General features: G+C 37.6%; 1 protein-coding gene across 1 annotated transcript in view; it reads right to left on the bottom strand.

Moving 5' to 3' along the window:
- The window catches only part of HEPACAM2 (HEPACAM family member 2), a 50206-nt gene that overhangs the window by 10504 nt on the left and 26771 nt on the right, over nt 1–12931 (bottom strand). Inside the window, exon 4 of the mRNA XM_007939853.2 lies at nt 8015–8311. Within this exon, the coding sequence (XP_007938044.1) occupies nt 8015–8311 (297 nt within the window). The remainder of the gene's footprint in view (nt 1–8014; nt 8312–12931) is intronic.

The following is a 12931-nucleotide window of genomic DNA, read 5'->3' as shown; positions in this document are numbered from 1 at the left end:
ATAACATTTACAATCAGGAGCTCCTCAGTTGCTCATTCCACCACTGAGTTTACAATGACTTATGGGTAGAAAAGCCATACTAAGTAATATACTACGCTGTAGTAAACCAAATTTTTTCTCTACATGGTGCCAATTGTTTGATCTCACATCTGGCCTGAAAGTTTTCTTCTTCAGATTAAGCACGTCCACATCCTTTTGTTGTTCTTTAGGTGACTACTTTCTAGATTCTCTACCGTCCTAACCAACCCCAAACCAACTCACTGCTATTGAGTTGGATCTGACTCATAGCGACCCCTCCTCCTTGAGTTTCCGAGGTGGTATCACTATGGAAATAGATTGCCCAGTCTTCCTTCTGAGGAGTGGCTGGTGGGTTTGAACCGCCAGCCTTCTGGGTAGCAATCAAATGTCTAAGGCACTACCATCCTAGCAGTACAATTTTGGAAGCTCAGCAAAGCTTAGTCAATTTCACTCCTACATTATGAATTCAGAGGGAAACCTTTCACTGCTGTGGTTGTCAACAGGATAAAGGCAAATAGAGTGCTCTCTTAAGATACTGGTAGTCATAGAAAAATAAAATAGTAAAGAAGAGAAACTTGATAAAAATATTGCATAACAGAATGGCATATTTCAGATACATGACTTGGGCACTACTTTTAGCAAATGAATTCCCCATTTCTTCGTTTTAGATCCAATAGTAAAATCAAAATTAGCTAGAGAAATTTCCAGAGAATGCACAATTAAATGCATGACCATTATGGGTACATATGTTTCCTATTTATTTGTATAGATGTATCATATCCTAATAATAAGAGTTTTAAAGGTCCATTTACAGGTACAGATAAAGAAATAGTCTCAGAGAAAATAAAATATTTTCCATAGCAAGGCAAGTCCTAGAACTGAGTCTGGAACAAAAGACTATTCTGACTGCAAGTTTAATTAATTTTTTTCCCGTTATTACATGGTCAAAAAATTATTTTTGTAATTGGCAGACAGGCTCCTATATGTTATGTTTTTCCTTTAAACTTTTCTAGCAACTGACTTCACGTGTTTCAATTCTTTCACTTCTTGATCATCCAGACTGCTTTCATCAAAATTCAACAACCTCTGCCTGTGAAAAGATTTCATGCTAATTTATTCTATTCAATTTCCTATAATGTGTTTAATCATGAGTTACAGTAATCTCCAGAAAAACATTTTAGTATAGTCACAGCTCTTTTTTCTCTTAAACTTGAAAGTAATGCTTGTTGTTGTGGTTGTTGTTATGTGCTGTCGAGTCAGCCCTGACTCATAGCGACCCCTCCTTGGGTTTCCGAGGCAGTATCACTACGGAAGTAGGATTGCCCAACCTTCCTTCCGAGGAGTGGCTGGTGGGTTTGAACCGCCAGCCTTCTGGTTAGCAGTCAAGTGCCTTAGCCACTATGCTACCAGAGCTCCCAAAGTAATGCTAGTAATAGTTATTTCAGAGTACTTGTCATTCTTAGGGTGAAGTTACACTCTAGCACACCTCAGCTCTTTCCAGCTACTTCCATGATTCTGAAGCCTGATACTAGATTAAGCTAACCATAACTGGATGTCTTACATTAGATATAACACATCTCCTCCCTCTTTTTCATTTTTAACTTTTTGTTAAAAATATATATATTTCCTAAAATGACCTAATTTTCACATTTTGTCCTATGGAGAGTTCTACTCTTTCCTTTACTATCCCTTCCTTATTTCTTTAACCAAGAAAAAAAACATTCAGTGCCGTCAAGTATGATCTGACTCATAGTAACCCCTCCTTGGGTTTCCAAGGTGGTATCACTATGGAATTAGATTGCCCAATCTTCCTTCCTCCGAGTGGCTGGTGGGTTTGAACCCCCAGCCTTCTGGTTAGCAGTCAGATGCCTTAGGCACTAGGCCACCAGAGCTCCTCCTTATTTCTTTAGACTTCTCATTTTCCTTATTGCCCTCTTGCCTTTTCTTCTAGTCTCTGCCCTACAGAAGGTAATCTGTAGTGAGCAGCTCCTGTCTCCCAAAGTTTTGGTTATGACCAAGGTTGAATACTCTCTCTTTTGATAATGGGGGATAGGGACAGGCCTTTTCTCAGAGCATGTTCTTTCCTATTAGGCTTATTTTTTCTGTATAATATTCTGGCTTTATGATTCTCAACACCATTTCCCTATACAGGATTATTGCTCTATACAAGATTAACCAGGACCAGCATTTGAAATTTGTTTCCTATCACAAAGTGAAAAATGCCAAATATGTCAAGGATTAAATCAAGAGGCATAGTTGCTGTGGTCTCAGCTCTAGGAAGTACATTTTGGAGAGATGGACTTATAGAACCTCAATTTCAAAATGAGACAGGAGTAAAATTCTCACCCTTTTGCCACAGAGAATGGGTAAGAATCCCTAATTTCAGTTCTGGGAAATTGCAAGAGTACCCTCCTTTCTCCTTTCTGGGAGTTTACTATTCTTTAGCACATAACATGCCATTCTCCCCCTTTATTTAAACATGATTGGCTCATTTACCAAAGCCCTAGCACAAATGCTATTTGCCTCCTCCTTAGGCAAACAAATAAAATGAAATAACATGTTAAGTGCAAATATGGACAAGAGGTGTGGTATCCATGGTATCGCAACCCTGCTGTCTGAGAGACCGCACCCAAAACAGGACAGCCATATGCTATTAGTTAGTGTCTGTGTTTCTAGATTAGAATGAGGTCTCTCCCATCTAAACTGTTCACTGATTATGGCAGCTGATTTACATCCCTAAGGAGTTTAAGGCACCATATTGAAGGGCATGCTATTTTCACATTGTGCTATGGCCCTGCCTTACGGTCACAGTAATGCTGTGCTAGATGCTCAGAGGGATGTCACCTAGGACCTCAGAGTCTAGATGTCAGGGCTGTAGTTCTATCTCAACCTTATGTCCAGTGGCCCAACGTGAAATACAACTCATAGAGACCTTGACATGAGAAAGTCCTAGGTAGATAGAAGAAATTAGTAAAATCATTTTCCTGCCTTGGACAATTTTCCTGTTCTCTTCTTTATGAAAGATTTAGAATATAAATAAACAATAAAAATGGTAGATTTCTGAGAATCACAGACAAATCCAAAACATTTCTAGTATAGCTCAATCTTAAACAAAGGCCATGTGCTCCTATGGAACTCTTATTTATACATCAGAAGGCCTACATTAAATGGAAATATTTGAATTCTGATTAGATGTTTATTTCCCCATATTTATATATGATATTTCCATCTTATATATACTGCAGTAGTGATTTAGGCCTAGTTAAAACTTTAGGAACCTCTGCCTTCAAGGAACCCAACCAAACCCACTGTTGTTGAGTTCATTCTGACTCATGGCATCCCTATATAGGACAGAGTAGAAATGTCCCACAGAGTTTCCAAGGCTATAAATCTTTATGGAAGCATATTGCCTCATCTGTCTTCAGGGAGCAGCTCGTGGGTTCAAACCTGAACCGCCGACTTTTGGTTGGCAGCCAGCACTTTAACCACTGTGCCACCACAGCTCCTCTTTATAGAATCAAAACCACTGCTGTTGAGTTGATTCTGACTCATAGTGATCTGCATTGGGTTTCTAAGGCTGTAAATTTTTATGGAAGTAGATTGCCCCATCTTCCTCCTGCTGAGCAGCTGGTTTGAACCACTGAACTTCTGGTTAGCAACCAAATGCCTTGCCCACTCTGCCACCAGAGCTCCTTCTTCATGGAACAGAGGCCTTAATTAAGGCAATAATGTCATTGTTTTTTTACAACATAAATGCCAATTTGGTATTTAAGTAGCTGTTCTTTCCTTGAAACATATATTACAAGTATTATTTTAGGTACAGATATTTAATAATTTCTTATTAATATGAAATTATACACATCATAGATAAACTAGAACTATCTCTATGTACATAGCATATAATTAAAGTCATGAGAAAATATATGCTATACTGCATGTGTGTGATACTATACACATCTCTTAGAAAGGCCACAGTCCTGTATCAATATTCTCATTTCCATTAAGGAAACAGTTTGTGTAATGGTTAAAAACATGAACTGTGAATTCAGATAGCATTTTATCACTTTCTAGGTATGTGATCTTGCCCAATGTCCCTGTTTCCTTTAGGCTATCCCCACTGTGATATAGAAAAGTCAGTTAACATCATAAATTAGTCACAGACATGGAAGGCACCATATGGTCTGGTCTTACACAGGCAGGAAAAGTATAACTCATTGTCACATTCTCAGTCATCCTCTCTCCAACACCAGCCCCCAATGAAACATTTGATCATTTCCTGACCTAATCATCTTCTTTCCATGTTTGTGACCTTGCGGTCAGTCATCTTTGACTCCTTCCTTTGCCTTCCACATCTTATTGCTGACACTTTTTGGTCAGCCATTCTTGTTGGCTCATTAAGAACAAAGAGGTTCATCTATTTCTAAGAACTTGGCTCTAGTTACATCAAATGTCAACTTGGCTCTGGAAACATCTCAAAGGCTTATTTTAAATGTTCAGTTATTTAAAATTCGCCACAGGTCTTAATATAAATTACTCATTAGTACATGCTCCATTGATAGTTCCAAGTGAGGCTCATTTGTAGCTGAAGGTTGGTGTATACTTCATCTGCATCACAAGGCTCATTCACTCATTTGGAAAATTTTAAAAGAATCAAATATTTAACAAACCAATGCTATCGATTTTCTTCACCATTTTGCTGCTATTCAAGCAAAAGTTCTTTGGGCTTTTGAGGGGTTACCAAAATAGCTCTAGAAACCACAGAGAGGCCACTAATGTTGACAACTCTGAATCCTTCTGAAAAATAAGCACCTGCTCCTCTTATTTACTATAATAACAAATAGCCTGGTCTTTGTACAGGTCAAACAGGTTTTTTAGATTTTGCAAGGGCTAACTGTCATTAAGACTGTAGCTGTCTTCTGTGGTAATAAGATCTTAGTTAAATATTGGGGGCTTCACATAGTAGGAAAATACCTTGGCTAAATATTAATGGGGAAAGTTTAGGTGATGGGAAAGGTGCCACTGCAGTATACTTCTATGTATTATGGCCATTTCTTCACTGGCAATGAGAAAGAGGAAGCCATCTAGGATGATATCTAGGCTACTAGTAAAATACTTTATAGGCTTAATTATGGTTTGCTTTAAAGTTGTGTTTTGGTTTGCTATGGGGTGAAAAGCTGACTGTATCTATTAAAAGTTTAGTAAAATAGAAAGCAAAAGATGCACCTGAGCTGTTCACATGTCTGCCATCCATACTAGGTTGTAAGCGTCTTGTTTGCATCAATTTTTTCTTTATATGGCATTCTCAGTGCCTACCACAACATTTGGCCCATAATAGGTGCTCAATAATAAGTGAATGACAGCATAATTTATGTCACTCTAAAAACACATATACTTCTGGGGTCTACAAGGGAAATATATTGTTACCTACTGCCCAAATGAAGTATAATTCAGGTGAAAATTCTAGAGGCTTATTGTCCAATTACAGTAGCTATTAGACACAAGTGGCTATTTAAATTTATATTCAATTTAATAAAAATGAGAGAAAATAAAAAATTCAGTTGCTCAGTTGCATAGCCACTTAATGCTTATTAGGCAAATTAGGCTAGTGACTTCCATATTGGATAGTGCAGATATAGAGCATTTCTATCATCCAGAAGATTGTATTGGACAGTACTATTCTAGACAGCATATATAAATATACAATATAAATATAAAACTATTCCAGTATAAAAACCCCTTGACTTTAAGAAGTCCTAGAAAAGCCCCATTCACTGCATATCTCTTCATTAACTATAGGTCTGTGATGGTCTTACATTTCTTGGTGTTTCTTTAATAACTTTAAAATAATTTTAAAAGTCTATAGGGAAAACAGCAACAACAACAAAACCTTAACACAAGTGGCTGTCACACTTGTGCTCGATAAACATTCAGATTTTAAGTCCTACTTGTGGGATCTAACCCATTATGTCGGAAAGGCCTTAATGAAACTATATATTTTAGTGATTCCCTGGGTGATTTTGAAGGTAGATGGTCCAAGGGCTATATACTGAAAAATGTAGCCTAAAGGTTAAAAAGAATTATGCTCTTTTTTCATTTATTTAACAAAATGTGTCAAGTGTCTCTATGTTATGAACCTTGTGCAAGATACCAGAGCTATAAAGAAGGAAAAGGTATTAGTGGCTAGCATCGTTTGTGAACTTGTTCATGCCTTTGAGTTGGACCTGACTCATGGTGACCCCTTCTTGGGTTTCCGAGGCAGTATCACTATGGAAGTAGATTGCCCAACCTTCCTTCTGAGGAGTGGCTGGTGGGTTTGAACCTCCAGCCTTCTGGTTAGCAGTCAAGTGCCTTAGGCACTATGCTATCAGAGCTCCCTCACCAGTTATAGGCACTCTAAACAGCACTCCCTGTTCTGATCAGCCCTAGGCTTTCCTTAAGTGGAATCTGGCTTGTGTTTGTCTGAATACAAAAGATAGTCCAAACCCAAACCAAACCTACTATCATCAAATTGATTCTAACTCATAGGAACCCCACAGACAGAGTAGAACTGCCCCATAAAGTTTTTAAGGCTGTAAATCTTTACGCAAGCAGATTCCCTCATCTTTTTCCTGCTGGAGCAGCAGGTTTAGTTAGCAGCCAAATGCCTTAAACACTACACCACCAGCGGCTCCCCAAGATAGTCCAGGAAGGACTGAATAGTAATAGTAGAAGCAGTAATAGTAGCAGCAAAAGAAGAAAATGAAAAAGAAGGAGGAGAAAAACAAGCAGAAACAGCTGAAGGAAGGGGAGAAGGGGGAGAAAGAGGAGGAAAAAGATTAGAGCAAGAGAAGCCTGAACAAGAAGGAACAGAAAGGGAAGGAAAAAAGAGGATGGACCACGGAGATAGGAAGGAAGGAAAATAGAACTCAGTGATTGGATGTGGAAGGGGGCAATAGGCAAGTGGGAAGTCTGGGATGACATTTCACTTTCTGGCTTGTGTAAATGGTAAGGCCATTCACTCAAACAGGGAATTCAGAAAGAACAGCAATTTTTTTTTCGGGGGAAAGAAAAGGGTTTGGTTTTGTTACATAGGCCTGTATTCTCTCTCTGGTACATCCAAGTAGAGATGTCCAGGAGGCAGCTTGGTATACAGTTTCTGTGCATTAGGGATGTAGATGTGAGATGTACCAGTTGTACATGAAACCATGGGGATGAATGAAATGACACAGGAGAATGTGTAGAGAGAAGAGAAGGCTTGAGAAGATGAAAATTTAGTGGACATCAATATTTCAAGCAGTGATTTTTAACATTTTGGGGATCGATGACCTCTCTGAAAATCAGATGTAATTTTTTTCCCCCAGAGAAAGTAAATTTTCACAGACTTACAAAATTTTGTACTTTCCAGCGTACTGAGACCTCTGGTGAGAAGTTCCAGAGACGTCAGGTATTTAAACAGTGAAAGAGGAATGGGAGCACATGAAGGACAGTGAAATAGATAGTAGGAAGTGCAGACTTCTAACTCCTGGAGATTTACTCTTCTCACCTACAGCAGAGATAAGCTCTCTGAATGGTAGCCTGCTTCTCTTATATTCCTGTCTGTAAAACCAGAAAAGCAAGAATGTACATTTAGAACTTACTGAATTTCTCTTTTTCTTCATAGACCCTCTGGGTCAACAACTGAATTCCATTCCATTCTGTTTTAAATTTATTCACTCACTCATAGAAACCATGGCTTAGTTAAGTTGGGAAAGAGAATTTCTTAGAGTATCTGAATAATCCCACAATGTTTTTGTCTTTGATAAAAGTATAAAATAAGGGAAAGGCAAGGCCAGCACACACTCATGATTTACTGGAATTTCTCACCAGCCGCTCTCCAGAAGGAAGAATGGGCAATCTACTTCCGTAAAGATTTATCACCGTGGAAACCCAATGAGGGTCACTATGAGTCAGAATTGACTCAGTGGCAGTGAGTATGGTGGGGTTTTTTTGGGGGAGGGTTTATTTATGTCATACTTACCTACAGAAGTGATAATAACTGTGAAATGAGTTTCATCTTGTCGTCCAGTTACATTGTTATAAGCACAGCACACATAGTTGGTTGTCTTCTGGGTTACTTTTTCAGATGCAACTTCCAAGCGAGGCCCATGCTTAATGATATATGTAGTATTGTCAGCCCTTCGGATCCAGGAGTAGGTATTGGGCGGGTAAGAATCAGCAGAACAATCAAAAAGGATGGCTTCTCCAAGGTCAATAGTAAACACTTCTCCTACTTTTAGCCCTTTATCAGAATCAACTCGAAGTCCATAAGGCCCATCTGCATTAATTATAAGAAAAAAATAAAAGGGGTAAAATAAGTAATCATGACATAGTTTTTGAGTCTAGGACAGCTTAGAAGCATTTTATTTTCTATGAAATTCTTCATGGTAGAATTGTGTTAGGTCCTTATTTATACTCCCAGCAAATGATGAGGATCTAATAAAATTTTATTTTGATAGCCAAGAAAATGGAAAATTATTTGAAATGTGAATGAACTTATTTGAAATAGTGAAAGCCTTGAAACTTAGTATATAATTTTATGGACACTGGCATCATGATTGTGACATTAAATTTTGGTAATGTATTTATAAATCTGCAATCTTCTAGATAAAATCTTTCTGAAAGTGTAACTGCACTTTAAAGTACTTTTATAATAGATTTTGGCCACTGTTTACTCCTTGACAGCCATGCTTTTATATTATCAGTTTTTCTTCTCAATGCTGAGATAGGCCATGAAAATATTTATAATAGGCATGGTTTGTTTTCATTTGGAACACAAATTTATGCAAATTGATGGGTTCCGTATTTTCATGATAGTTTAACAGTTAAAGGGTTTTTAAAAATGCCTTCCCCCAGCTAAATTTAGGATTCCATATGGAAAAATTACATTTTCATTGTCCTTTACAAAATAGTCATTAATCATTAATACTAGTGTATTAATCGTGAATTTCCTGTGGTGTTTTTACTCATACTAGAATATACCCACAGCATTTTGGCATTTCTATGGCAGCAGATTGCCAGCAAAGAATGACACATTTCCCATTGTTTTCTTTTCGAGGCCACGGAATAAATAGATTAAAAACTATTCTCCAGTAGGTAGGTTTTCTCATCCAGTCTAAATCCTGGGTTTTATTCTAAAAACCCCTCTAGTTTTAGGCATGAGTGTGCTTATTTTCTGGCTGATCGTAACTTACATTTATTTATTGAGTATTTGCCATATGCTAGTCACTTTAAGTGCTCATACAGATGATCACATTTAATCTTTACAGCATCCACATGAGGTGATGTTATTACTCCTGTTGTAATATGAAGGAACACATACTTTATTTATTTGCCCTTGGTCACATAGCTATCAAACAGTAGAGCTGGGAATCTAAAATACATGTCTTTGATTATTCATATTATCTTCCTTTAAAAGAAATAAAATGCAAGTGGTATAACTTTCTATATTAGAATCATTTTTTGCTGTCTATATTATTAGTTCTATAATAGGTTATTGTCTAGTTACTTATTACTTCTGTAATCAGTAAATAAAATAATCAATAAAATATTTATTTAATTGATAGCAAGCATAATATAATATATTTTGTATATGGGAGATAAAAAGAAGCTTTTTAAATCCTGCTTTCAAGGAATTTCTATACTGGGTAAGTTTGTGAATGGTTTGCTCAGTGATGGCCTAATCCCAAAGGTCCTGATTTGAAAAAGAAGGAAAAAAGTACTGACTATTTGTCTCTCAGAATGTAGAATAGTGTACTATCATGACTAAATGTTAGAGTAACTATATTGAATCATGAGTCTGTCAATCATTACTCAAGTGTTCTTGAGGAAGTCATATAAACTTTTTGGTCTCACTCTCCTAACATTAACATAAAGAGATTGGACTAGATGACATATTGCTAAAGTTCTTTTTACATTTAAAACACCGTGATTCATGCCACATGAAAACTATTTCATACATTGGCAAGTCAGCCTTCAGTTTGCAGATTCTCAGTGTGGTTCTTGATCAAGTCAGTATTTTCTGACCAGTGTACCCCTAAGGAAATACATTTTCTAAGATATCATAGAGACTGAAGACACAAAGCAATGGAGTATGTTAGGTATAGGAACATACGTTGTACACCAATTTGCTTTTGAAAGACAAACAGAAATGTGAAGGAACTCTATAGATTTATATTATTCTGTATACAAAAATAGGTCCACAAGTGGTACAAATAGTTTCTGTTTGACTGCTAACCTAAAGGTTGGTGGTTTGAACCCATCCAGAGGTATCATAGAAGAAAAGGCCTGGAAATCTCCTTCTTTTAAGATTATAGCCAAGAAAACCCTGTGGAGCAGTTCTACTCTGTAACACATGGGGTCAGCATGAGTTGGAACTGACTTGATGGCAGCTAACAACAATAACTATGATCCGTGAACCCACCCTGCTTCCAGGAAGCAAACAGAAGTTAGTACCTTCACCTTTAAAGTAATCAGGAACTGGAGATAGGAGTTTAAATAAGAGTTTATGCTAATGGTGGTGGAATATTTTGGGAAAGGATAGCAACAATAATGGCACAACATGAAAAATGTCATCAATGTCTCTGAGCTGTGAATGTGGAAGTTGTCATGTTGGCAAATGTCTTGTGTATGTTTTCACTACAATAAAAGTAAAAAAAAAAAAAAAAAGAAGTTTAAATCAAGAGAAATGGATGCCCCTTTGCCATGACTGTGCTAAAACCCTGTCATACTGTTCTCTCATTTTAGAGTGTGGTATGGCCTTGGGTGAGACCACTGTGACAAGGTGCTTTAGAACCATGCACTGTAAAATAAAAATAAAATTTCCCAACTCACGGCCTTCGAGTTGATTCTGACTCATAGAGACCCCCAGTGGGTTTCCAAGATATAAATCTTTACAGAAGCAGATTGCTACAGCTTTCTTCTGTGGAGCAGCTGGTGAGTTTGAATCATCAGCTTTTGGTTAGCAGCCAAATGCCTTAACCACTATACTACCGGAGTGCCTTGCTGTAAAACAAAATCAAAAGCAAAAAAACCTCACTGCCATCGAGTCGTTTTTCCACCACATAGTGACCCCTCCTTGGGTTTCTGAGGAGGAATTTCTACGGAAGTAGTTTGCCCAATCTTCCTTCCGAGGAGTGGCTGAGTGGGTTTGAACCACCAGCCTTCTGGCAGTCAAATAAATGCCTTAGGCACTACGCCACCAGGGCTTCCTGCTGTAAAATAGAGCTGTCTTATTTTGAATTCCACCAAATAGTAAGTAATGTAATAGGGATGAAAAGTTGCTTCCACTCACTCAACCAAAATCAATATTGAGACTTTACTGTGAGGAAGGTACTGTTCCAGGCATTGCAAAGGAATCTGAGGTGTCGAAGATAATGGTTCCTGTGGCTGCTTTCTCAAGACTGGCAGCAGCAGGTCCCTTCAGGTTGGCAGCACTGATAGAATGTTAAGGAAAGCAAAAGACACCTACCAGGAGTGCACTGGTTATGTTCACATAGACAGAAATCAAGAAGAGGAGTGGGGGGAGGTTTGGAACTGCTAAGAACCAAAGTCTGTGCATGGAAATGAAAGTCTGAGAGCCTTTCTGAAAGCAGAGTGAGGCAGGCTTGATAGAGAAGAGAAATGTGGTCATAGAAATACAGCTTTCACTTTAGGTCTCTATCTTTCTACTTGTCTCTGTATTTACAGAATGTGAACATAAAAACAAATTGCACGATAATTTAATGAACATAAAAATAAGTGTTAATTCCATTCAAAGCATGTTGACATTACTTAAAACTTTTTTGCAAATTCTTATTTTTAATGGCCTTAGAACCTTGCAACATAATGGAATATTCTCAAAAGTAGTAGTTCTTTAACTTCCCAGGGTTGGTTTAGTTGACAGGGGAAGCTTGAAGTCATTTAGATCTAAGGTTGGTGAGTAAGGTGGATGATCCAATGTAATAACATCACTCTAGTTTTAGATAAAACATGCTTCTAAAGAAAGAGATCTTATTCCCTTAGCTTATTTTGTCTATTGATGTTTAATTTTGATTTTCCTATTTCATCATTTGCTGGGTTTGTGATTGACAGTCTTCTCTCTGTCTTAATTATATACTATACTGGCTTTTCAGAGTCAGTCTCAAATATCTCAAACCATCTCAACTCCAACCCAAACTTTTCTTTCACTTTTTGAGCCTATCTTAACACCCTGAAGCATTTTAGTCCCTTGTTTCTGACATGATTTCTTAATACATAACATATTTTATCTGATTATATAAGAATTACATGTTGACTGCAGAAAATCCTAAAAATTCAGAGAAGCATAAAGACTAAAAAGAATCATTTGTGATTTCACCATCCAGAGAAACAATCTACATTTCAGTATATGATCTTCAAGTCTTCTATGCAGAGAAGGAAAATTCAAATATTTTCCACCAAAACAGGCAATAGAAAAGTGATAAGACTGCACCCTGTCAAAGGCAGAAAACTTGTGAAAGCCAGAAAAACAAGTGAGTCCTATTGAATTCCAGCACCCACAGGTTTCGCTCTGTATCATATACATATAACATATGAAAAACTCTCACTGTTGTTGATTTTGACTCCTAGCAACGCTATAGTACAGAGTAAACTGCCCCATAGGGTTTGGTGGCATAGTGAAGAAGGCATTTGGCTGCTAACCAGAAGGTCAGTGGTTCAAACCCACTAACTGCTCTGTGGAAGGAAGATGGGGTGATCTACTTCCATAAAGATTTACCACCTTGGAAACCCAATGGTTGGATTTGACTCGATGGCACTGAGTTTGAGTTTGAGTTTGGTTTGATAGATCTTTACAGATGCAGAGTACCACATCTTTCTCCTGCAGAGTGGCTGGTGGCTTTGAACTGCTGACCTTTGGGTTTGCAGACGAGCATTTTAA

The sequence above is a fragment of the Orycteropus afer genome, unplaced genomic scaffold, assembly GCF_000298275.1.
Source record: "Orycteropus afer afer isolate SDZICR_OR568_19922 unplaced genomic scaffold, OryAfe1.0 scaffold00063, whole genome shotgun sequence".
In the NCBI taxonomy this organism is placed as follows: Eukaryota; Metazoa; Chordata; class Mammalia; order Tubulidentata; family Orycteropodidae; genus Orycteropus; species Orycteropus afer.
The sequence above is the reverse complement of the archived record's forward strand: the minus strand, read 5'-3'. Positions and strand labels throughout refer to the sequence as shown.